General features: G+C 41.7%; 1 protein-coding gene across 1 annotated transcript in view; it reads right to left on the bottom strand.

Moving 5' to 3' along the window:
* The window catches only part of LOC131557484 (tyrosine 3-monooxygenase-like), a 28,282-nt gene extending 3,720 nt beyond the window's left edge, over window positions 1-24,562 (bottom strand). Inside the window, exons 1-10 of the mRNA XM_058804749.1 lie at window positions 24,357-24,562; window positions 23,305-23,479; window positions 21,316-21,404; window positions 19,233-19,300; window positions 18,508-18,558; window positions 14,759-14,904; window positions 9,131-9,266; window positions 8,493-8,562; window positions 6,757-6,813; window positions 3,716-3,811 (exon numbers count right to left, since the gene is read on the bottom strand). Coding sequence (XP_058660732.1) covers window positions 3,716-3,811; window positions 6,757-6,813; window positions 8,493-8,562; window positions 9,131-9,266; window positions 14,759-14,904; window positions 18,508-18,558; window positions 19,233-19,300; window positions 21,316-21,404; window positions 23,305-23,479; window positions 24,357-24,551 — 1,083 coding nt within the window. The 5' untranslated portion in view covers window positions 24,552-24,562. The remainder of the gene's footprint in view (window positions 1-3,715; window positions 3,812-6,756; window positions 6,814-8,492; window positions 8,563-9,130; window positions 9,267-14,758; window positions 14,905-18,507; window positions 18,559-19,232; window positions 19,301-21,315; window positions 21,405-23,304; window positions 23,480-24,356) is intronic.
* Between the last annotated feature and the right edge of the window lie 262 nt (window positions 24,563-24,824).

Raw genomic sequence — 24,824 nt, 5'->3', positions numbered from 1 at the left:
AGCAGAACTGAAATCCCATTGATTTCAGTGGAAGTTCAGCTTGAAACCGGATGGCCTTAAAGGCCTCTACAAGTTAAGTACTGGGTGTGCTGCAAGAAAAGCATATGTAGCACTGAGTGTTGCCAGAATTGTGGTATGAGCCATAAGATTTTACAGTATGTAGGACAGAGTCCAGCTGAGTGTTAACAGAAGAAGCATTTGGGATAATGTAGAACAGCTGACAGTGTATAGTGAAATAAACAGTGCAATACTGAGAGCTTTTGGGGAGGAATTCTTACAGTTCAGAGGAGGCAAGTTTGGCCAGCAGTCAGACACATTACAACTGCGCAGTTTAGACTTGGGGATGGTTATCCCTCTGATACCTAGCTGCTGTTACTAAATGCTTTGTTAGATAATAGGGATTCAAGTGCAAGGCTCATGCAGAGAGTGCCTAGCTCTTCCTCTCCTCCTCTGCCTTACCCCCAAATTATGCCCAGAGTTTGGGAAGGATCAACTCATGCACAGAAAACATCTACCTGAAGCTGACTTCAAACTGGTAGGAGTGGGTGCTGTGTAGAAAAGGGAAATGTTTTAGACATTTCATAGCCAGGATGTGGTTCCCTTGGTTACAGTCACACACCCACAGCCAGTCAGGCCAGGCTGCAGCTCAGGGATGTTCCCAGGCTTCTTGCTGGTGCTGAGTTCTCATATAACATCAGCTGGATGACAGCTGCTTGCTCTCTGCCACTGGTTAGTTGTTATCTTCTTGTTTTAGTAACTCATGGTCTTATTCCCTCCTTGGTGGCTGAATTTTTCTGCTGCTCCTGGCCTAAAAGTCTTCAGGTCCAAGGAAAGCCCTGCCTGCTGCAGGGTGCCTCCTTCAACACACAACCTACACTGAGATTCCTACAGGATTTGCTCTGTTCACTGCCAGCAAAGTGCCAAAACTCCACTGCCTGTGCCAAATATGTTGATCAGCTAAAAGATAGGGAATCAAGTCTGGGACCTCCATGCAGGAGTGTGTGTCTGGTCCCACTGAGAAGGCTGGCAGATAATTATTAGGTTGGATAATGGCTTTCTGCCAAGCAGCAACAAAACTTATCTAGAGCAATAAACTCAAGTCTATCATGAGCCTCACTGTCTTCCAGTCTTCATCTTCTCTGACAGATGTGTCTAGACACTGCTTCATTTCTAAACAGGCACTGCACTACACATTTTCTCTCTTCAGCTGTAAAAGAAGCAGCTGGTACAGGTTTGCAATTTGCTAACAGGTGCTCAGGCATTGGATCTCACCACTTCACCCGCACTGCCAGTGCCTACACTGAAGTTAGAATCACATGCACAGGCAGACTGGAATGAATAAATGGAAATATTTCTGTATTTTGGCTTTGTTCTAAATAAAAATCAATGATATTAAATCAGCTAAAGAAGGAAACTTCAGCACTTAAATTTATAGATATAATTAACTTGTGTACAACAAATTTCAGGAGCTCAAGGTGACTTGCACAGAACCAGTAAGCCATTGTCCCAGGAGATGCACAGTGGACCTCACAAAGGGATTCTGCAGGGTGCTTGACCATCTTCTGATTTAGGTGTTACATACAAGAAGAACATGCTGAAAGGGGGATAATCATATTCATTACCTGTTGAATATAGATGCTATCACTCCTGCATGTATTTTCACTGATATGATGGATGAACACAGAGATAGACCCAGCTTTATCAAAAGTTTATCCAGTAGCTTTACCCAATAATTTCAAGTGATAAAAGTAGTGACAAAAACCTGCCATTTTTCAGCTCAGGAACAGTTAGGTCTTCTTTTCCAGGCTCAGAGGTAGGGAGTTTGAGATTGTACTTTTTTGTTCTATATAGATAGCACAGTTTTGTGCACAAGCAGTCCTCACCTATGATTTTAACCAAAAGCAGAAGAGCTTGTTGGTGCCTGAGGAGGAAAAGGGTGAAAATAGAGAAGACAGAGTACAAGTCTGCTGAGCTTGACTCCAGACACTAAAAGTGAGCATTTCTGATGAGATTTTTACCTTCATTTGAATAAACCTTAATCAGAAAAAGGAAGTGACCACATCAAATGGATTTTGTCATGCATATTGCTATGAAAGCTACATAAATATCAGCAATATTATTACCTCTGCCCTTTAGTATCCTGTTTAACATGTAAATGAACTTGATTTAGAACCATAAAGTATTAAGCCAGGCAGAGTAGAATAAATTTGGCCTTGAATTGTGCTTTGATTGGACATTTCTGGTTTTACTGGGTAAATGAAAACAAGTTTATGTTTCCTGTTGGTTGTCAGTAAATATAAGGAGTACTGAAGGATTCCCAGATAAACAGTAGCTTCAGCAGCACATAGTGTGAAGTTGATGAGCAATCAGGCCAGGATCAGGTTGCTATGTAGAAAGAAAGTCATGTTTATTCCTCTAGGGGGCTAATGAACATGCAGATCTTTCAGCTTATCGAGAGAGAAAGCTCTCCACAGAGTTACCTCACAAACATCTCCAAATTGCAAGTGTTGTGAGGAAAAGCAATGCTGAACTCAGCAAGTGGTAAAAGTGAAGGTTGATGTCTGAGAAGGTTCACCTTTCCCTGTGTTAATTTCAGCTGCCCTTCTGTGGGGATTCCTACTTGAAATGCCTTGAGAGACATCAAAATGTTGTCTTTTCCCTCCTGTCAATTGACTGGGAAGTGGGCTGACCTGTACACAACTGGGAGGGTTTTGTAAAATGTTTATTATCATGACAACCCAACCATCTCCAGTTCAGGAAGTCCAAGCTATGCTAATCCAGCTACAATTCCATGTGAATATATCATGATCTGGCTGTTAGGCTGCTGAGTTTATGTGTTAAACATGAAATATATCTCCCATGAAAGAGAAAAAAGGTTTCTGGTTTATAAAAATGCTTGAAAGGAGTAGTATTTATTTTCCTTTGGCTCTTACCAATTTAAAAAATATCATCCAATATCTGCACAGCTTGAAGGATTAGAGCTCTGCTGATAACAGTTTAGGGCTTCTGCAATTAAAAAGGGATCATCTGCATCAGAAATCTTCAAAATTAATGAGAAATTAATATTTCTCCTATCAGCTGTTTGGTCAAAGGAGGGGAAACCCACTTTCTGTAAAAGTGTACAAATCCTCTTTCTACAGCAAACATACCTAAGCAAGGCAGTATGAAACCTGTGCTCGCAGATTTTGATCTATGTAAAACTAGAGCTTACATAAGTTCTGAAATGTGTTTAGGAATGAAAAATGCCAAAGCAATTTCTTTTTATCAGTGTCCATGCTATTTCCTGTTTCTCTGCACTTCATTTGGTCCAGTCAATCGGGGCCTTTCTGGTTCATATGTATGTGAATGACAATAGCATGGAAAAATAGCCAAGCTCATAATAGGCATAATATTGCCCTCTAGTGAGTAATGCAGAAAGGAACCTGAGTGCTGTGTCAAAGTCAGCTGCATCAGAAGCAGGAAGAAACAAATCTATTATTTTATGGCATGGTTGCTTCCATTGCATTTCATCTTATTAGATTAAAGACAGGTACAATACCACAGAAGTTTTTCCCCTGTGCAGTAGCTTCTGTGAAGGGAGAATTATTTCTTTGCAAAATAAAAATCTGAATTTTAAATCATACTGATTTTTGTAGATAAACATAGTTTGCTTTTACCAGAGTTCAGGAAAGTGGATTATAGAGATCTTTCAATATTTCCAGCATTTGACACATACCATCAGCTCCCCATAAGATGAAAGCAGTCCTGCACCATAGGCTTTGATCAATCCATTTTCCTTGCAGAGGCCAAACTCCACAGTGAACCAGTAAAGCTGGGAATAAGAACAACTTGTGAAAAAGAATCTGAAAAGGCAGGAATTTTTAAGCTTCTCATCTTTCCTTTAATTTTATTTTATCCTCATTTCTTAATACCGTTGTGTCTTCAAATATTATAGTTGCATATTTTAAGAAAATAACTTTTTTTTCCCTCAGCATATAACACACACTAAACTAACATGTAATTTTTCAGAACTTGTTGTCCCACTTAGAAAAAAAAATTAAATTTGGAATGATAATACATGGGTAAATAAAATTATATTCGTTTATTTCTTTGGAAGATGTTACTAATTACCCTGCAACCCCTTAGCCCAGAGCCTCAGTGCAGTCAGTGGGAGCTGTCAGATTTCCACCACAGTCCCAGAAGGACAGGAAGATCCTGAGAGAGGGTTCAATACCTTTACAAAGGTGCTTGGAAGGAGAGCATCCCTCCTCCTTTGTCTGTGTGATCTCATTCAGAAGAATTGAAGGATGCCTTTTTCCATATTGTGCCAATTATATCTTAGTCATGCTCCAGCAGAAAACAAAGATATATTTCTCTGGACATCTCTTGTGATAAAAGCATCCTTAGGGCCACACTTCCCTTACCTGCTGGACAACAGTGGGGCGAAAGGAACTCTTGGCTCTGCCAAACTTTTAGTGCTTCTCTTACTATAAAATCTGAGGAAAATGACAGTGGAGGACAAGTCCTGGACACAGCCCTGGGAAGCTGGATAGGCATTGTGCAAAGGGAAAACATGGAAAATGAGGCATTTCAAGAGTATGGCTTTGTCTTACAACTTTTCAAGGTTCCTTCAGAGACACTGAGCCCTTTGCTGCCTCATACACAGGGACAGACCTTGACTTCATAGGTATGGCATTCTCAGGAGCCTGCTTAAAGAACCACAGACAATTTGTAAAACTATTTAAAGTTCCATACTATTCTGTCTATTTTGCCTTTTTCATACATTGTGCCTCTTTCTCTCAGCCTCTCTTACACACCTTTTCATTTTGATGAGTTAGTTTTAGCCTTCAAATTTATCACTGAAGAAAAAACATGCCAGGATCTTTCCTTCTGCAAGATCCTGAGTTTCAGCAAATAATTATGTGTTTGTATTCTGTTAATAATCTTGAATCTTATTATCTCACAATGAAAAGGCTTTTTGGTATCTCTTCATTTTGCAGGAGGCTCTTTTGACTGCAAAATGAGACATGGGAGATGGAAGTCTTTTTAGTGTTTCTTAAGATATCCTGTGTTTGGATTTTGGATAGCGAGGTTCTTTCAAGCTCTCACTGTTTTAAGAGTGTTAAAAATGTATTAGTGGCACTCTGGATGAGAAGGACACTGGCAGTTTCTCATCTCTGGTGCATGGATCCACCTGTTTAGAGAAGACACAGGGCTGAACGAAATAATGGCATTTCAAAATTTGTCTTACAAATGTTTTAGACCATAGCAACAATTTTGAGATTCTTTAGAGAAATTTCTAAGCTAGTTACCAAAATTTTCCTTATGAAGAACAGGGAATGACAGGGACTTTGAGAGATAATCTTAGAATTCATGTTGGACTTTCATGTCAGGGTAATGAATACACTTCAGGATCTCCTCTGTCTTCACTTCTTAGAAAAGGAGCTCAAAGAGTAAGCCTAGATTAGGTATAGAAATTTTAAACATTTGACTATTGGGATGTTAATCTAGAATATGTTTACTGCTCAGAATAGCTGAATGGCACTTACAAAATTGTATTCTCACAGACCCTGAAATGCAGGGAGCCCTTTAAAAGGTACCCTTGTTCTACCTCACCAAACCCTAGATGATGCTAGGAAATTTTCAGCCATGAGACCCTTTATCCTTCTGATCTTAACCTTATCCTTGTCTAGGCCTGTTCAGTTCAGGATCAGGAGGTGCTTGCAGAGGAATGCTTTATAAACCACAGGCCTTAACCCAGTCTCACCAACTCCTGGGGAATGATGCAAGTTCTCTGGCATTTTTTAACCCTAGCAAAAGCATGGGTTGGCATTTTTTAACCCTAGCAAAAGCATGTATCTTAATCCCTCTCTAGCCTCTCTAGACCCAGGCAGTGGAAGAGGAAATGTGGAATGTCACTGTCTCCTCACATCACCAGTCCAGGACCTAGATGAAGTCACAAAGGATTCAGCACTTGTTGCAATCTTCAGAAATAATGATGGTTTTACTTATTCCTAACCCAAGGATGGATATGTGCAGATGGATTTTAGGTGAGCCACAACCTCCTTCCTGAGTGGGTGAGGAACTTTAGGAGTGACATCCTCCTCTCATTTCCTACCTGTACTAAATGAGGTGAGGGTAAGGCTCCTCTCCTCCTCTGAAAAAATCATCAGGACTGGTAAATGGGTGCCATTATCAGAAAAAAATCACCTGGCCTCCAGACAGCTTTCAGAACAAGTTAAGATGGCAGTAAGGGGCTGTACAAATCGTTTTGATGGTTGTAGGGAGCCTAGTGACTCAGAACTGAATGGCAGTACCTGCTCCCAAATTGCTTTTAAGTGCTCACCTGTTTGGTGAGGTTAATGAATGTGGAGTGAACCAAATTGTGATGTTTCTCTGCACCTCGTGTAGGAGAAAAAACAGGTACCACACTGGGTATCTAATGTTTTAGGTGAGTCTGGAATGTGAGTTGGGACCGTCCTGTGTCTGAAATTAATTTAAATTAAGGTAAAAACCTTAGCTTAAGAAATATATTCTTATAAAATCAAGAAATGCAAGCATTTCCTCAGGTGGAATCACACCATTCTGGGATCCCCCAGAGGGACTCCAGTCCCTGCTCCAGCACCTTCCTAACCTGTGGAGGAGAGGGGACAATCCTGCTGATGCTCCCATTTCTGCAGTCAATCTGAGGCACAAAAAGCCTTCCCTGCACAGCAAGGGATGTGCAGGGAATCGTTTGGGGTTTGCCTCTGATATTAAACTGCCATCTGTACTTACTGTGGCCAGTTTCTCAATCTCCTCTTCAGATGATCCAAGAGAAGCCAGTCCAATATCCTAAAGCAAGCAAGCAAGCAAGCAGACAGTGTTACACCAGTGCGATTATTCAGCCCAAGGGAGAGAAAGAGGGGAAGGGGGAGGGCCCCATCATTTCTAGCATGAATAGCATGAACTATTCATTGTTTTTGTCACCCAAAATGACCTTCCATGGCTTCCAGGATGCCTACCTCTCCCTGGCCCCCAGCTACATACCACTGGGAGCCACATTAGATGAGTGATTAATCCTCAGTGTTCTCTGTGTAAAATTAACCATCTCTTGTCTTAATGCTGGGCTATTCTACACCAGGCAAAAATTTACAGGGAGGCATGAGAAGGAAGGGCAGCAAAGGTGGGTTTTGTCTTTGCCATTACCTTTCTGTCCCTCACTCTTTCTGACAGCCCTTATGAGCAGGCCAGATCTGTGCAGGGATGATTCTGTTTACTTTCACCTGTGCTCCCTGCTAAAGGTTATTCTCACAATAGGAAACTCTAGATGTCTCTTTTTTTGCTATCCCAGGAGCCATATCATGCAACAAACAAACAAAATAAGGGTATTCTCACCATTCATTGTCTCATATTGAATGGGGCAAAAAAGAATTTTCATGGGGTGAATTTCAATGGTGAAAATACTTTGTGGGGACAAAAAAGTGAAATGTGAAAATTCACTGAATGTGATCAGATGTTGTATAGTCTGTGCTATGGATAGGAAAAGAAGAAAATTGAAAGCTTTGAAATTGCTGTAGTATTTTATTTTTAATGTGTCTGAAGTTCCAGTATTGAACTGAACTGAATAGGTTTCTTCCAGAATAAATTATAGATGACTAGGCTGCTTAAGGTACTACACTTTTGATTCTGTTAATAACCAATATTTGGGATCAAAATGGTAACTGGCATGTATTTAAGTTGATACAACTGGAAACCACATCATATGAAGTGAACTGATTTTGTTTTAAAGATATTTCTTCAGGGACCTAGGTCATGCTGGGACCTACATCATGTTAACCCTCTGATCTTATCCCTAGTTTCCCCACTGGCCACTGATTGATAAGCCTGAACAATGAGATGTCTTCTCCTCCTCTGCTATGGTTTTGATGAACACTCAAAGTTCTGAAGTCTTTAATTATAAGAGGTCATTGAGTTCAGTTGGGTCTGACACTGATTGTTCGTACTAAATAGCCCCTTATTGTACAAAGAAGCTCTGTTTGCTTTTTGGAGCCTCCTCACCAGTGTGAGCAATGCTGTGAGAATCTGGTGAGTTGTAAAGGGAAAAACAACTCTGATGAATGGCATGGTGATGGACACAATTAAAGTTTCTTGTGAGACAAGAATGTACATCTAGGGACGGACCCAGCTCAGAGGCTCAGCTGCGTAGGTTCATGTTTGGAGCACAGGCAGCCAGGGGAGCAGAGCTCAGCCTCCAGCCCCACAGAGACAGCCAGACTGACACAGCCCTCCCACAGAGAAGCCCCACAAGCTCTGCCTGCCCTTCCTTTCACACTGGGTCTGTAGGGAGCAGTGCTGCCACTCCCTTGGAGGAAGCATCTCCCAGGTGGCTGCCAGCCCACCATGCCTGGAGGCCACGGCTCAGGCACAATCCACTCTTAGCGCTGCACTGCATGGTGAGCTGCGTGTATTTAAGGCGCTCTGGCCTGCTATCCAGAGCAGCTGGTTAAAGGGTCAGCAGGAAATGTTCTTACCTGTGAGAACTGGGCAAACTCCTTGTCAGCCAGCATGGGAACATGACCCAACAACTCGTGGCAGCAGTCTCTGGAAAAGAAGTGACCTTGTTGTTTGTTAAAAACGTCCTTTCCTGCCCTGGTGTGAGTGCTGCTCCACAGTGCTGCCTCCACACCTGGCCTGGCTCTGCAAGGATCAGAGCATTCCCTCCTGCCCCTGTCTATTGTCTCCTTGGGATGGCATGGGCACTAACCTTCTGTGTCACAACAACTTTGGAAGGTCCCTGTTTTGTCCCAGCGTACAACAAAAGCGTCTGTGTGAACTTGTAATTTCTCATGAAATGTAATTGCTGCTGTCTGGCCAGCACTTATTGGGAGAGTTTCACAGCAGGAAATCAAACCCCAGCAGATGGTAACTGAAGGCAGGATGAAAAGATTAAACCAGATATTCTTTAGTCTTTTCCTTCCCCAGACAGCTTTGCAAAAGAGACAGAGCACCACACCCTCTCATGCATGACTTCCCCTTCCAACTCTCCAGCTACCAGTTTCTCAAATTGTTTTATTCTGCAGACTACTGGATGGAACTCCAGAGCCAGTCCCAAGAGAATGATCCCCAACACACTCAGAAGGATGGAATTATGTCAGGCCATCAAACTTACGGTTCTGGGGAATGCATGGGAGAGGAGAAATGCCTTGTGTACTGTGTGCACTGGAAGACACGGAACGCCAGGCTGGCGAGGAAGTCACGGGCAGACAGCTGTCCTGCAACTGGCCTCAGCTGGAAACCTGACCTCTCTGCAAAGGGAAGGGACACCAAATTCAGCTGTTTCTAGGGTCAACCACACAGCAGGTTTACTTTAGCTAAGCAGTTTCAGGGATCCTTCCTGCTCTGTTGGAACAGTTCCCTCCACCATGCACAGCGGGCACACCTTGGCTTACCATGATTGATGTGCCCCTGTTGCAGGAACTGGTGTAGGAGCAGTTCCTGCCACATGGAATCACCTGTCCATCCATCCTGTGGGCAGTCACACAGCAGAGTCACGAGGTGTGTGGGAGTATTGCACACCCCAATGCACATTTTTGCACAAATACACACAATTCTCTACGTTCCACACCACAGGGGTGCATCTGAGGTCTCACATGGTCCTTAAAATCAACCAGAGAACAGAACCTGCACCTAGTGTGTTGGAACCCTGGATGCTGGGAGTTTTAATCTTTCTGTGGTGAAAGGCATAGACCCACAAAAGAACACTGCATTTGACCTGAGGCTGTTTGCAGAAGGCTTCCAAAATTGATTATTGGCACTGGGATGACAGGTGTGTAGCTGGTTAGAAGTGTGTAATATCCCAGGGTGGAAAACTTAGAGTTTAGGGTTTTAGAATATAGAAATAAACATGAAGCAAGATGGAGGTTTTAGGATGGAGTCAAGTTGTTCTTCACCTTCTTTCTTCTTCCTCACAGATCTTAGCAATTTTCTCTAATTAGAATAAAGATGTCCACATTGCGAGTTTTGGGTGATCATAATCAGGTTAGAAGCATAAATAATATAGATGTCAACTGTTTATTGGGTAATTAGGACTTAAATAGCCTTTAAGAAACACCATTTTAGGGCACTTTCTCAACTTGTTAGGGAGAACTCACACCTCATGAGTTTGTAATAGATACGAATAATAAACTTCAGACTGAGGCTTCAAAAACAACATTTCATAGTATTACTCTCCTTGACCTTGGAACAAGGAAGAGCCTAAAATTCCAACACTGGTGTTTTTTCTTTTTTTTTCTTTCTTGGCTTTTTTTTTACCATTATTTTTGTCTAGAACCTGCTGCACAGCCTCCCAGTGATGTGATTATAGGTGTTTTGCTTTGCACATGTCCACGGACCAGGACACAGAAGGATGCAACACTTTTGCACTGTGATTTCAGCTCGTACATCCAGTGTTACCCCAGAGCACCCTGCATTGCTGTGAGAGATAACCAAAAAAATAACCAGTCTGGTGGCCAACAGAACACACACTCTGCATGTCCATGGGAAACATGCTGGTGGTCTGCAAAGCTAAGAAAATTGAAAATCACCGCTTTCAAAGTGAGCCAATGATAATCTTTTTGAAGTCCTATATTCAAAATCTGTGTTTCATTCTCCGCTCCCGTAAATGACATCTCGTCTTCTTTAAAGCATAAAACTGCATTTTCAAAAAAATCAGAAATGGCTTTATTCTCAGTTCTTCTTCCATATTATATTGTGTCATGAAGCCTATAACCTTTTTTATTTCCTTTTTAAAACAAACAAAAAAATCCCACCCAGAAACCAAGCCATTTACAAGGTCTGTTTTGGTTTGTTTTTTCATGTTTCTTCCAGAATTTCTTGTCTTACTCTGTCAGGCTATTAGTACTTCTCCCATTACAAAACAAAACAAAACACCCGGAGAAAGAAAAAAAGGGAAAAAAGTCAAAAAAATGACAAAATGTATGAAGAAATAGAGGACAGAAAGAAGTGCTTCTTCCTGGCATTGTGATGGACTAGGTGGTGGGCATTTGCCACAGATATCTTTATTGCTCCACTGAATTTAAAGGTAATTAGTACAGAATTGCCTCAAAAAGGAACAATTAAAAAAAAAACCTGTGGGGATTATGTATGAACCATTGTCGATTTGCTGGTCCAATCCAGAGGAATGTGAAAATTTCAGAATCTGGTAATCTTTGGGGTGAATTCTAAGTGAAAATTACATTAGGTGAAAAATACATTATATGAAAACCAATACCTTAGTAACTCACTTTTGGAAAGACTATGAAAGAGTCTAGGGAAATTTATATAGCCTTAGCATCCATGTTGGAGGAGAAGGAGGGAAAATGAAAATCACAGCTTGTGTTCCCTGAGATGTCCTTTTAAACAGAGGCCAGTGAATCAGACAGTCTGCTGATGGAACAGACTTGGCCAGTTGCCTTGAAAAGCCCTAGGAAAAAGTTATCTGCTGAAGGTAATATCTGCAAAACCTGAACTCCTGGTTCATGACTGCATGACAAAACCTGCAATCAGCAGAGAACTGGGGCTGTGGCTGGTTGGACCTGCTGCCCAAGGACCTGGGAAATCAAAGTGCATTGCAGAGAAGGTCTCGAGCAGTTGACCTAAAGTGATCCGCAAGGCTTGATTCTTAATTCTTGGCCCCAAAACTGGTGTATACAGGCAGCCTGTGCATTGTAGTGTGAGCTTGCTTGAGTTCACTGGCTGTAATTTCTTCCAGCTGTGGAGCACAATGACTGCCTAAATCCAAACATCTTTCCTAGAAAGAAAGATGTGCCTAGGTTCATCCAGTTAACCCTTTAGGAAAACGCTTGCCAATGTGCAAGTGATCACACTGTTAACTACTTAATTCCCTTTAAGTAATTGTGAAATATTTATGAAGTATACTGACCTTTTCTCTTCAAGCCAGCCTCACTAATAGGTAATAACAGACAGATCTCATACCAAATCAAAAGGAGTTGCTTTCTTGTGTTCACAAATACTGTTAAGTTAAAGAAAAGATGGGAGTTTATCTGTCTGTGTGAGCTGGTTTTAACATGACCACTTTCTTTCTGGGTTATCCTAATCTCTGTCTCTCTCTGCCTCCCACGGTTTGTTATTTTCAAAGCTGTACAAGGGGAAGTTCAGAATGGACATTCAGAAGCATTTATTTTCTGAGAGGGTGGTCAAACACTGGAATAAGCTCCCTAGAGAACTGATCAATGCCCCAAGCCTGATAGCATTTAAGAGGAGTTTGGTCAATGCTCTTAACAATGTGCTTAAACTTTTGGTCAGATTTTAGACCTTGCAGATGCTTCTGACTCAGGCTGAGTTTGGGCCTTGCAATGATGTCAATCTCCATGCTATTCTAGAAAGTATTCTGCAAAGTAAAATGACCTTGTTAGAGGAAAGAGAACTCACATAACGGGACTAAAACATTTTCCTCACTCTTAATTGTGTCTAGCTGTTAACACAGCTCTTCTGAAAAAAATTTGTTTCATTCATGCATAACCTGTAGGCTAAAGTAATCCAGTTTTAATCTACAGTTTAATGAGGGTAGGACCAGTGGTCTCAAGTACTATGAATAATTCCACATTTTCCTTAGCTGTCCATTTCAGAATGGAATAAAATATCTCTGGAATGCTTGATACTCATTCCCAAGTAGTTCATACAATTAGCTCATAGTAGACACTTTACGTTTATTGCAAATGAGTTGAAAATCACTGAGAACATCTTTTCAAACATTATTGGCATGCTTTTCAGAGTTGCTGTTTAGCTTGTTTTGTTTTGTTTATGACACAGGGAGTGTTTAGAACCAGAGCCTGTAAAGGAAGTGAGCAGACTCCAGGCAATCAAATCCTGTCAACTAACATGAGCAATGCAAATAGGATTATGGCAGCATAGTCTCACACTATCCTAAATTCTCCCACTTTGAAATCACCTGATACACTTAAAGGATATGAATATCTGTGGCAATCAAGGCAGAATCATAATTCCTGGAGCTCCCTGGTGTCAGCTATTGTGTAAATTAAATGAGATCAACTACTTCAAGAGAAAAAATATTTATGAGCCCAGTTATTATAAGAGGGAAGTAAGATGTGTACTTGAATAGGAGTGAGAATACATGGGAAAATACATAATGCCTACACAGAAAATTTCCTACAGCTGGGTGCAAGGGTGTTCATGGAAGATGCTTTTCACATGGCAACCCTCCCTTCTCTCACACTAAACGTGCAATAAAAACCTTGTCATCAAACAGCTAAATCTTCATGAGAAATGCCAAAGTCTTAGAAAACTCTTCAGACACGGAAAGCTTATTTAAGCTAATGGGTACCCCCTACTCTTATATGGAGCAGGACACTTGATTTTCTGAGTATTTAAGTACAATTTATTTAAAGCTAAGCCATATTTTTTATTGCGTATTTCATCATGGTGATAAGCTGACCTCTCTCTGTCACACCTTTACACTGAGGAGGAGACTTTAAAGATCAACTTTCATTGGCAATTCTTGATAATCAGGTGGTTTACACAGAGCACCTGCCCTTGGGAATCCATGCAGCCTGTGGCCTCACAATGCAGGCCCCCTTGCTCTCCTGCTCCTTGCTAGCTGACAGGTCAGCCTGGCAAACCTGTGTGTCCTTTTTATAAGGTGACCTCTTCATGCCTTTTTGGGCCAGCACCACAGCCTTTGTGCCCTCCTGTCAGCCACCAAAGGGTTTGGTGTGACAAGTGGTGCCACAGAGGCAGAAGGAAGCAGAGTTGTTCCAAGGCAGCTGCTGGTTGACCAGCAGGATCTCCTGGAAATCATCTCCTCCAGCACACATTCCCATCCTGCCTGGTGGATCAGGCACAAAGCGTACTTGAGAGGTAGGTACCTGTGCTTGTGTTTGGGTCTTGCTGTCAGCATGGCCATAGGAGCATAAAACAGAGGCAAACCCACAAAAAGGCAGGGTGGAAGTCGTGCTTATCGCTGGCCAGGGGTCTGTGAACAAATCACAAATGGGGTGGGGCTGCTGTGGAATGTGCCTTGAGCTGTTTTATTTTCCAGCATCACTCTCATTACATGGTTGTGACAATGGGAAGATGCCATCAGCTCACATCTCAGGCAGCAGACTAAGAACTTAATGTTACAACTTACTTTATAAGTTTTTTGACCAATCACACAAAGCAAAAGCACATTGACAGTAGTTCCATCCAGCCACTGTAAGCACAGGTACCTTTGGTTTAAACAATGCTTTCTTATTTCAAATACAATACCTGCTTATAAGCTTTAAAACACAATGCACAGAGCTCCATTATTAAGCTTCAAACTTCCTAACACCTTGCTAGATAAACTTTTCTGTAGCTTAGGGAGTTATTCTAGACAAGCATTAATACACAGACCATTGTTCTATTTGTCCTTGTTTTTTCTACTTTTCAAATAATTTTTCTGCTGACCTATCTCATGGCTGCTGCATAGCTCTAATCACAGTTCTGCTGCCTCTGAGGCCTGCCTTTTGCAGCTTTCCCAAAACCCTCTGATTTTGTGGATTCCCACAGTGCTGAGCAGTGTCTGCTGTGACTGCAGTGCTGCTGGTCACAGGGATTAGCTGGGTAGTGCCACCCCAGCTGCTGCCTCTCACAGAACACACACAAACCTCCAGCTGCGTTTCATTCCATGTGCCTGGAATGAGTGCCCTGTGCTGGAGCTCATCAGCTCTGCTCACCAGCTTGTCTCCTAGGAAATGGCTTGTGGTGCACAAATATGTGCAGGGAACCCCAGAATAAACCATGGCTCGTAATGACTGACCTTTTAAAAATCTGGAGACGTCCTGAAGCTGAGGGATGTTGTCCTCTCTGTAGCCACAGTGCTTCTCCAGCTGCTGGAAAGCATCCAGGTACTGGGTGCAGGCATGGGTGGGGTAAAGGCTCCTCAGCTTCCTGTAGACTTCTCTCCTGAAAATCAAAACTGGACAGAGTGAGGCACCTCAATAGAGCAGTACTTACCTGTGCCATCCACAGAGAGAGGTAAAGCCTCAGCAGGGGGGTCATGGTCTAAAAATGTGAGCTTGGGACAGCTGGCTGCTTGAAAGCTGGTCCTGGCTGGATGTAGCAAACCATAAGAGCTTTTTGTTTCGCTTTTCCTTCAGAAGGCGTCCTTTAATATTATAGAACCCTGATAATGATGCAGAACTGTAATCGTGATGCAGAAGTGTCTCTTGATTAGGCATCTTCTTGCTGAGTGTGTTGGAGGCACCAGGGAAATCCCAGGAAGAGAGCTGAATCTGGGATACCCTGTCTCTCAGTTTAGAAAAGGAATAAATCAGGTATTCCCCTCCTTTCTCTGTTTGGGTACAACTTGGCATGCGGGTCCCTCCTTTTCCACACTGAAGCCTAGATTTGCCTCTTAAAAGCCTCTGGGAAAAGCATCTTTTCTGATACTGAAGTGTAATATCTGCACAGGTGAAGAGGTTTGTATTTTTGCAGTTCCAAATGCCTGGCACAGGATATGTATTTGAAATATATGCCAGCTTTCTTGAAGCATTTATCCCACTATATAAAAAGAGACCAGCTGAAAATAATACATGTAACCTGGGCACAGGCTTTAAGCTTCTCACAAACTTGATGGTACTTGGATTTAGAGTTGTGGTTTGGAATATATTTAGCTGTTGCAAAATAAGCAAGTAGTAATAGGATGGCAAAGAACCTTATAGAAATGGTTATTTTTGTTCAGACATGGCCCTAGGGTCTCAACAACTTTAGAAACATTGTTTTATGCAAATTGAGATAATTCTTGGAAATGCTGGGTGCAGGAAATGACCTTTCATTGGTTTTGTAATATTTTTTTAACCGTTATTATGATTATTCTCCTTTTTGTGATGCTGTTGTTGCTATGGAGGTGATAGCCAGTCCCTGGTAATGGCTCTTTGTTTGTACAAATGTCTTACACAGTGTGGGAGCAATAATGAACCAGAATGAAGTGGGGGAGGAAAACCTTAGGAGGGAAAAAAAGTTAAAAGAACAGAGGGAAACAGTGGCTGCTGTCACTATTGCAAAAGCCACAGGAGACTGGGCCATTTCCATGGAGGAATTAGGAAAAAATGAGGAGGACTGGAGCTCAAGTGTTGCCCTGGCTTATTTCCTCATGGAATGCTCCTGGCTTCGTGGGGTGGTGTGGGATTTGAACCAGCGCAGGGTTCATGCCCAGGCTGGAGCCCAGAGAGAGCAGCCTTGTTTACACTTGTGCACATCTGGTCTCTTTTATCCAAGGGTCATTCTGCTCTGGGTGCCCAAACATTGGCCACCACAGAAATGCAGGCAGTCCCAGGGATGGATTACCCAAAGCTCAGTGCTCCTCTAAGACAGTAATCCAAGCAAACTCTCCAAAGCCAAGAGAGGAGCAGGTATGAAAGAACTGCTGGAAGCAAACTTTATGAAACACTCTAGAAAGGAGCATCCTAACAAAAGATGGAGCCAGATGCTTGAAAAATACTTTAAAGATAATAACCTAATTTTACATAAATTTCCTTATTTTTCAGGGAAAAAAAAAAAGTGGCACTATTCAGCTTCATTGTGAACATGTGGCAGGTGCATCCCCATAATTTTCTCCTGAATTCTCCATTTTTCTTACACAGCTTTTATCCATATGGCATCTCTGACTGCTTAGTTTCAGGGCCTTCCAAGAAGTTGCTTTGAGAACAAAAGCCCAGATCATCCGTGCCCTCTGTTTTCTGACAGTCGTGTTTCTTCGCCGCGTTGGTTTTCATTTTTATAACCACGTTGCTGCAAACTGAAGGCATCCAGCAGCTCCTCAGAGTGACACCAAGGGAATTTAGTTTAGTTTGTGCTACAACTTTCCCCTGCAATTGCACAGCCCAGTTAAGCTGTGCTGTAATGCAGCTGACCTCAGGGCACAGCCTCGGGGGGCTGGGATAACCATTGGGAAGGCTGATTTTGGGAACAGCTTTACAGAATAAAACAACCTGGGTTGCTGTTTAAGGAAATGGGCAGATACTCCTTTAAAAGTCTATTCTGTTGCCACAATGGGTCTAATTTGAGGTGGAGAAGAGCTGGAATGACGAAGGTTGGCAATAAAAGAGAAGAACAGGAAGGAACACAAAATTAAATTTTCTTAAATACAACATTCCCTCATGCCAAGATTGTTGGCTGGTGGTAGTAATCATGAGCATGACACCGACCATCAATCTTTGACTATTGTAAGATGCTATAAAAACCTATTAGATCTTAATAAAAGCATGTCCTCCTAGATGAGCTGGATGCAAGGTTTTTATGTGGTTGTGGCTTTCTGTGGCAAAGTAGATTTTACTTAAAGTATTGAAATAGATGGGATGCCAGAGAGGTTCTGGCATGAGACATCTAGCTCTATGGATTTAAGTCCTGGCATTGGAATAAACCTTGCATGTGATTTTAGTGCAAATTACTCAAGTTCTAGGGCTTTCTGTTGCACAGTAGAAAATGTGGTCTTCATTCCTCCTTTCCCCCACCTTTAGTCCTTCTTTCTTTAAATTTCTGAACAAAGACTCTCTCCTATGTGGCACCTTGCACAATCTCAGGACTCTGCTCTTACTTGAGACTTTTGGACAAATTAATGGTTTGTAGTATCACATAAATGTGGAATTATTGCTGCTTACTGATAAACCTTAAAGTTAATGGCAAAAAAAGTGGAAGCAGAGGGATTTGAAAGAAGAGTTCTGCTCCCTTTCAAATTTTGAATATTTTGGTTCATTCACTGGTTATGTTTTGGGGTTTTTTGGTGGTTTTTTGTTTGGTTGGTTTTTTTTGTTTTGTTTTTTTGTTGTTGTTGTTTTGTTTTGTTTTGTTTTTTTTTGGTTTTTTTTTTTTGAGTGGCAGACTTTCAGGAGCACAAAGCCCCAGTGAAGAAATATTGCACCCTTGTAATAGTAACTTTCTATAATTTTTAGGTTTTTAAATTTTAAATTCTATTATTTATATGTTATCTAAGGCTTTTTTACAGTGTAAATAATGTGTCATTAGAAAGGTATTTCAAAAGTTCCTCTACTTTCAGTTTGGAAAATGATACATATTCATGTTAAAAGCAAGGAATACTTGAAGGAGAGCAAGCAAGGCTCCTCTGTCCTGTGAATATTGAATTAGCCATGTCCTCTGAGTGAATTTCTGTCCTGTGAGTGGGCATTTTCTCCTGATAATGAGTTTGAAAATGTGTTATTTCTGCCAGCACCATAGCTATGGTGAATTAGAGGTCAGTCAGAAGCAGTTATTAGCAGTTATTCTATAGGGCCCAGATGTTTTCTGGCTTCTGATATCCCGATGGGATCTGCAGGCAGGAAGACAATCAGGAAAATGCCTTTTGCTCTAGAAAGTGAATAGTTAAGACTGTTCACTTTCTAGTGCCCTGAGAATGGCTTTCTGCAAAACAAATGACCAAAAGATGACATTTAACCAAATGTGGAGTGGATGAAGAGCACTTTAAAAAGGTTTTAGCTGTGTCACATTGCCAGTCGTTCCTGGGACTGCTGTGGAATGGCCCAGCAGTTGGATAATAAGTACCAAACTCACCAAGTTGCTGTTTCCTGTGCTGTGTACTCAATGTGAGGTAAAGGGTCTCCTCTGTAATGAAGAGAAGAAATATGTTTTAAGATTTCAAGTTCCGTTTCCAAGCTTTTTTTTTTTTTGCCTCCACCAGTTCTTGGACACCACGAGGCTGAAAATCCATGGTATAGGTTGTACTTATACCTTTGATTAACCCCATCAGAAAGCAGTGTAGTTCTGCTGACATAAAGGTAGAAACATTTTCCATCACTTACATGAGAACTGAGAGCTTTTCATGTTTTTAGGTAGTTACTGTGCATAGACATTTTAAAAAGCAAATAACAAAAATAGTAAATCACTTTCCACCATCAAAAACATGTTCGTAAATATCGTTCCTGAAATTTCCTTGAAAAACATCAGCCTCAGCCTCAGCTCAGGACCAAATCCTAAAAGGAACTTAAAAATTGAAATAAATAATATTGCAATCACTTCTGCTAAAACAAAATCCAGCACTGGATTGGGATATGTGAATGCAATCTTAAGATTTTTGTCTTAAGATGTATTTGCTGTGTCATCACAAAAGTCTATTCCAGAGGCAGTGAAAGCTTTGGTGGCTGAATTTTGTTGTCTCAAACAACATCAATCAGTGGCTCCACTGATATATGGGCAAAATATGACATCTCTGACATGTCTTGGACATGCAGCCTGACAGTGTGGGCCACTGTACTTCCCCTCAGCAGCTTTGTACTTACACTCTGTAATTAAAGGCCAGGTCAGCAAAGAATGCTCTCCGCTTGCTGTACTCCAGGTCTGAGTATCCCTGGGTTAGAAAAGAATCAGGAATAAAAGTTTTACATCATGAGAGATCTGTGGGCATAAGTAGAAACCATCAGAACCACCACTGGGTCTGTGGGAAGTGCAGGATCCCCACCCAATCCTCCTGCCCATTTTTTTATTATGTTGTGATAGGGACAGACTCAGTGATATCTGTTTAAGGGGGAAGTTTACCTACAGAATATCAGCATTTTCTTTCTGCTCCTTCTGTGTTTACTAAAATTAAAACTTCAGGCAGTCTTTGCCAGATATTGTATATGCACACAGACAAGGAATCACATTCCTTTTAATTTTACATCATTCATACTAGGAATTAAAACTGAAATCTGGGACTGTGTGCTAATATAACTCATAAAACAGCATTGATCAGCATCACTGTACAAATATTTATTATTCTAAATTATTCAGCATTTACTGGAACCACTTTGTGTACTGCAAGCCAAATTTGTCCCTTGGGTTTATTCACATAATTTTTAGCGTAGCAATAATACCAGCAACCCTGCAGTTAATGAGTGCTGCATGCATGAATCCGAGGGAAGGGCTGGATCCTGAGAGCATGTTTATTTTGTCGTGTGTTGTGGGTAATGTGTTCATTCAGGTGCTTGTCAGTGGCTGTAACAAGCCCATGCAAAACACAGGAAAAGCTCTTGGGCCAGACTCACACAGATGCTGGGACATCCCAGCTTTGTCCCTGTACCCACCCTCTGGGCAGCCAGTGGCAGGCTAGCCCAGAAATTGGTGTCACAGTGATGCCAGTTTGATTGTTTTGGCCAGTAAAGAACAAACTGAAGGTGTGGAGAGAAACAACCCAAACTGTCCATTTGGTAGGAAATGCGTTTGCAAAATCTGAGCTCCCTGTGCATCAGCTTCTTTTGTGCTTTCCTCCAGCCTCTCCATTTCTGAGCCTGGTAAATCAGCCCACACTGTGCTCTCTCCTGCCACAGACAAGTGATGTTCAATGCTTATTTTCAACTTGTTAGGTATTTCTAAACTGCACTATATTCTGCAATTTAAATTTATCCCCACTCAATACTTCATTAACTCGGCACCACTGCTGCTTTCTCTCAACCTCTTCAGTGCTCACACCTTCTATTTGGCAAAGGATGAGGGGAACTCAGTCCAGTTCAAAGAACTCCCTATGTGTGTTCATTTGTCTAATGAGAAACAGCCTAAGAGCTGGCTCAGGAAAATTACAAACACTTGGACTGTTTGTACCAGAAAGGAATAAGGAAAATGAAAGATGTCCTGGTTAAGGAGGACATGAAGCTCTCCTAGAGCATATAGTGAAGAACTGATTCTCAAAAATAGAAGATAGAGACTTGGAAAGGTCCATTTCACATTACACAAGACTGTACATAGCTCACAGGAAAACCTGGTGTAGGTTAATGAAAGGGACTAGATAGAATTCAGCCATGTAGAGAAGGGAATGACAAAATCTTCCTTGTAGATTCTGTTGACACACATCTACATCTTCACTACATTTATCAGTGAAAAATATCTCTTCTTTTTGTGCTTTCCATGGATTGCTTCTATGTGATGCTTGACAGAATAAAATGCTTCTGTGACCTAGCTTGTGACAAATGGCCTTTTGGGGTCCCTTTTTTGTCTGTGCCTAACTCACATCTCACCTGCACTAAAGCTGGGAAACTTTGATGACAAATAAGTGTTAGATTGTTTGTTTGTTGGTTTGTTTGTTTGTTCCCAGTACTTTGCCTCGCTATCATCTCTAGAGCAGGACTCTACAGTGCATTTTTCTGTCCCTCTCCTAGAGTTTGTGCTTAGGGTGTGGCTAAGAGGGCACACATAAAGATGTTACAATAAAACCCTTTTTTGGTCCATTCCTGCAGTCCCTAATTCTACTGAAGATGAGCTTTTATCTGCCCCTGTGGTTTTTTTTCCTCTTTTTTCATGAGTATTTCTTTACTCCTGAAGTTTCCCTGAATAACCTCCCTACAGAGAATTTCTCTTTTAAAAATGAAATTACAGTAATGTTAAACTTACAGGGTGACCATGGTCCAAGCTGGGGTCATATTTAGTGATCAGATGGTGACACTTGTCCAGATCTTGGATTTTTCTGGGGAACCAGGGCACTGGAGAGAGAGCAGAAAGAGTTAAATGAGAGAGAATCAAAGAAATTTTAGAGCAAAAATAAAAGCTGTGCTGAAGATTACAAACTTTGTTTTTATCAATATCTAAGAATTTTCGTATCTATATGTTACCATAATTGTCATACATTTCAGTAGTTGACTTGCTTCCTGACCAAACTGGCAGATTGGATGAAAAATTATCTGAAATTAACTTGCTGTGGTAATCTCTCAGTTTTAATTAGTATAAACAATTTTTAAAGGCAAAAATATTTTTTAGATCAAATGTGGTTTTTGTTTGACACAGGACAACAAATTTATTACTACATTCTGGATTTAAGAATATATTTGGATCTTGTCTAAAAGGCAGTCTTACATTTTCATACCTTTAAAAGGCAATATTTTAAAAAGAAAATGCGATATTTATTAAATTTCTAGAAACTAAAGAGATTAAGAAGAATCTTCAAGTTTTTTCTTTCTGGTTCATTATTTTTTCCAGCAACAATATTCTTTAGCTGTATTTCCAAACAGCTTCTTTCTCATTAAGTGGGAAGTTTTTCCAGTGATTAAAATGAAAATAAAACGTGATCATTTTATTTTAAATGCCAGCATTTATGAGAAATTAATTTTAAAAAAGAATTGCTGGAAAAACACAGGGTTGATATTGCTTTCTGAGGTCAGACTGATGCTGTAATCAGACTTTCTGTGTTACAGCTCAGAAAGGTCCATTTGGGGAAACCTTAATTTCATACTGGACACGACATCAAAATCTCTCTATTGAGTGGTAAATTTAACTTTTGCTGTATTATATTAGATCTAAGAACATCCAGTTTAGAGAAGTACAAATCTAAAAATGTCCAGGGATGTTGGGGAAATTATGTAATTTTCATGCATTACAACTAATTGTGTGATAAGTAGGAAGAAATTCCAGTCTGACAGATGCCTGATGTGCACCCAGAATTTTTTTCTGAGCCTTTCTCTCTGGCTGTACCAGTGGTTCTGCATGCAAGGCATCTTTCCTGCCATCTATTTCCATATCCCCTCAAAACATGTACCTGACCACAGCTGCCCCAGTGTGCCCCCATACACATCTTGCCTATGAAAAAAACCCCATAAACACTCCCTCTTTTAACAGTTTTTATTGTAGTTCTAAGTCCTGGCACGTCTGAAACCTCTCAAATCCCAAGGAAATCCTAAAGAAATTCTTCCCCAGCTCCAAATCCCTCTTTGGCTTTGCAGTTTCCCTGATAACAGTGATGCCCTTTTCAAATGCCCACAGATCCTGAGAGCAGCTTGACGAGGGCTGCCTCTCATGTTAGCCTGACAGAGAATTTCAAACAACACCCAAAGGTGCCCAAACAGGACTGTGGAAGTTAAAAGTGCTCTGGAATATCTGTCTGGCCTTGGCAAGAGAGGGAAACCCCATGGCAATTCTCAGAGAGCTCAGTCTGCAAACTGGACCCTCAGTCTTCTCCTCTGTCATCCTCAGGATTGTACCAAAGGTCTCTAAGGGCTGTATTCACCCATTCCTGCCTGCAAACAGGAAAAATACCCCTCTGCTCCGTGTTTGTCTTGAAGCAATCAGTTCTCTGCACAGCTTTCAGCACAAAAGGCTCTTTCCTGTCATTGAGGAGTTTCTAGTTTCTCCTCAGATTTTTTGTTCTGCTGTTCTGTCCTTCCCATCTCCCTCTTTGCTGGAGCATTTCTCACCTCAGTTCCACTGGCTATGATGAAGTGCCTCCCTTTCTGCACCAATGGCAATGGAAAGCAGCCATGCAGAGACAAATAATGAATTTGCACACTGACTGGCTTTCCAGACTAATTGAATTACTATTATGAAGCTGAAGCTAAAGCTAAAAAAAGTTACTCCAAAGGAACTGCACTAAGAGATGCATACATGTCTTACCTTTGTCTTCTCTGCTGGTTTTCACATCCTTTGCTACTCTCTTTAAGGAGGTGACAAGGATACCAACATCAGCACTGTGAACTTCACATTCAACAAAAATGTCAAGATCATCCACAGAGTTCTTGGGCTTTTTGGCTCGACGGGTTTCAAAGTGATAGATTTGAGTTTCAAACATCTGCAAGAGCCAAGTGTTCATATGATGAAGCTTCTCCAAAGACTGAAAATCCAGGTAAGTCTAGATACATTTCTACAATGTATTTAAAAGGTGACTAAAAGAGGGATTAACTAGAAGAACATGTTAGGCAATGAAGTCCAATAACAACTGGTTTACAAAGAGCTAAAATACAGACAGAGCTAAGGATTAAACACTATTGCATTGGGGAGAGAAAGAAGGAGATGAAAGATGAGATACTGTTGACTGTAGAATTTCATCTGTGCAGAAATAGCAAATGAGTGGTTGGGTAACTTAAAACCCTGCCAGAATGAAAGCAGATCTATTGATGTATAATAGCACCATAATCATTAAATAATGGTGAGAAATAAGTAACAAGCACAATACTTTTATTTGGAGTTATTCATTTTCCCAGATAAGAGTGAGCACCTGGTAGGGGCACTTCAATTGTCCAGACTATATAATGCCTGTGTGGTTCACAGCTCTCATAGCCTTTGTATCTCCTGCCAAATATGCAGAGAAAATTCACTGGCTCCTAACATCCCCACAGTCTAAGTGCTTGAAACGCTGGCCACCACAACTGCTAGCAAGAAACAACTGATTGGTATCTGCTCTAAGCAGCCCTGGCATGAAATGGTGATTCTTCTAAAAGACTGTGCCCAGGCGCTCCCCACTCCAGAGCCCTCTCCCTCTACTCCACGAGACCAGCTCACCTCTCTGAGCAGCTGGGACAAAACCAGGATGGGGGAAAGGGGGAAGGCAGCATGAGGTGTAAGGCAGGCAGGAGCAGGAGAAGGGTGAGAGGGGGAGAGATGTGAGACATGAAGGCAGTAGAGACAGAAGAGAGGCTCAGCAAAGAAGGGAATATTGAGGTCTGTACCTCAAAGACTTCGGCTGCCTTGGAGAGCTCAGTCTTCCTCACGTTGTAGAGCGTGAGGGTCAGGATGAGAGACTCTCCATCATCCTCCCTGCTGGAATCCAGGCTGCCTTGGCTGTCCAGTGACTGTATGCCACACATCTCCTCCTTGCTGGCCTCTTCTTTTGGGCCTGACATCCCCACCAAATCAGTCTTCATTGGGAGATTGGGGAGTGGATTGCCGCAGCCAGATATTGAGTGGAAGCTGCCTGAGGGCGTGGGAGCAATGGCCAGAGGAGCTGGTGGGACTGGAGAAGCAGTGTGTCAGTGCGTGGTGAGCTCAGAGGTGCCAGGAGCAGGGACACAGGCTGGCTGCTCTGTGTAGGGTGTAGGGACATTTATGGTGGCCGTGCCAGGCACGTCAAGGGAAGCCGCCTGCGTAGGATGTGCGCAAGAGCCAAGGTGGCCCTCCTCCCCTGGGGACTTCAAAGT

This window comes from Ammospiza caudacuta, chromosome 5 (assembly GCF_027887145.1).
Source record: "Ammospiza caudacuta isolate bAmmCau1 chromosome 5, bAmmCau1.pri, whole genome shotgun sequence".
Lineage (NCBI taxonomy): Eukaryota > Metazoa > Chordata > Aves > Passeriformes > Passerellidae > Ammospiza > Ammospiza caudacuta.
This window is presented reverse-complemented; position numbering and strand designations above follow the sequence as displayed.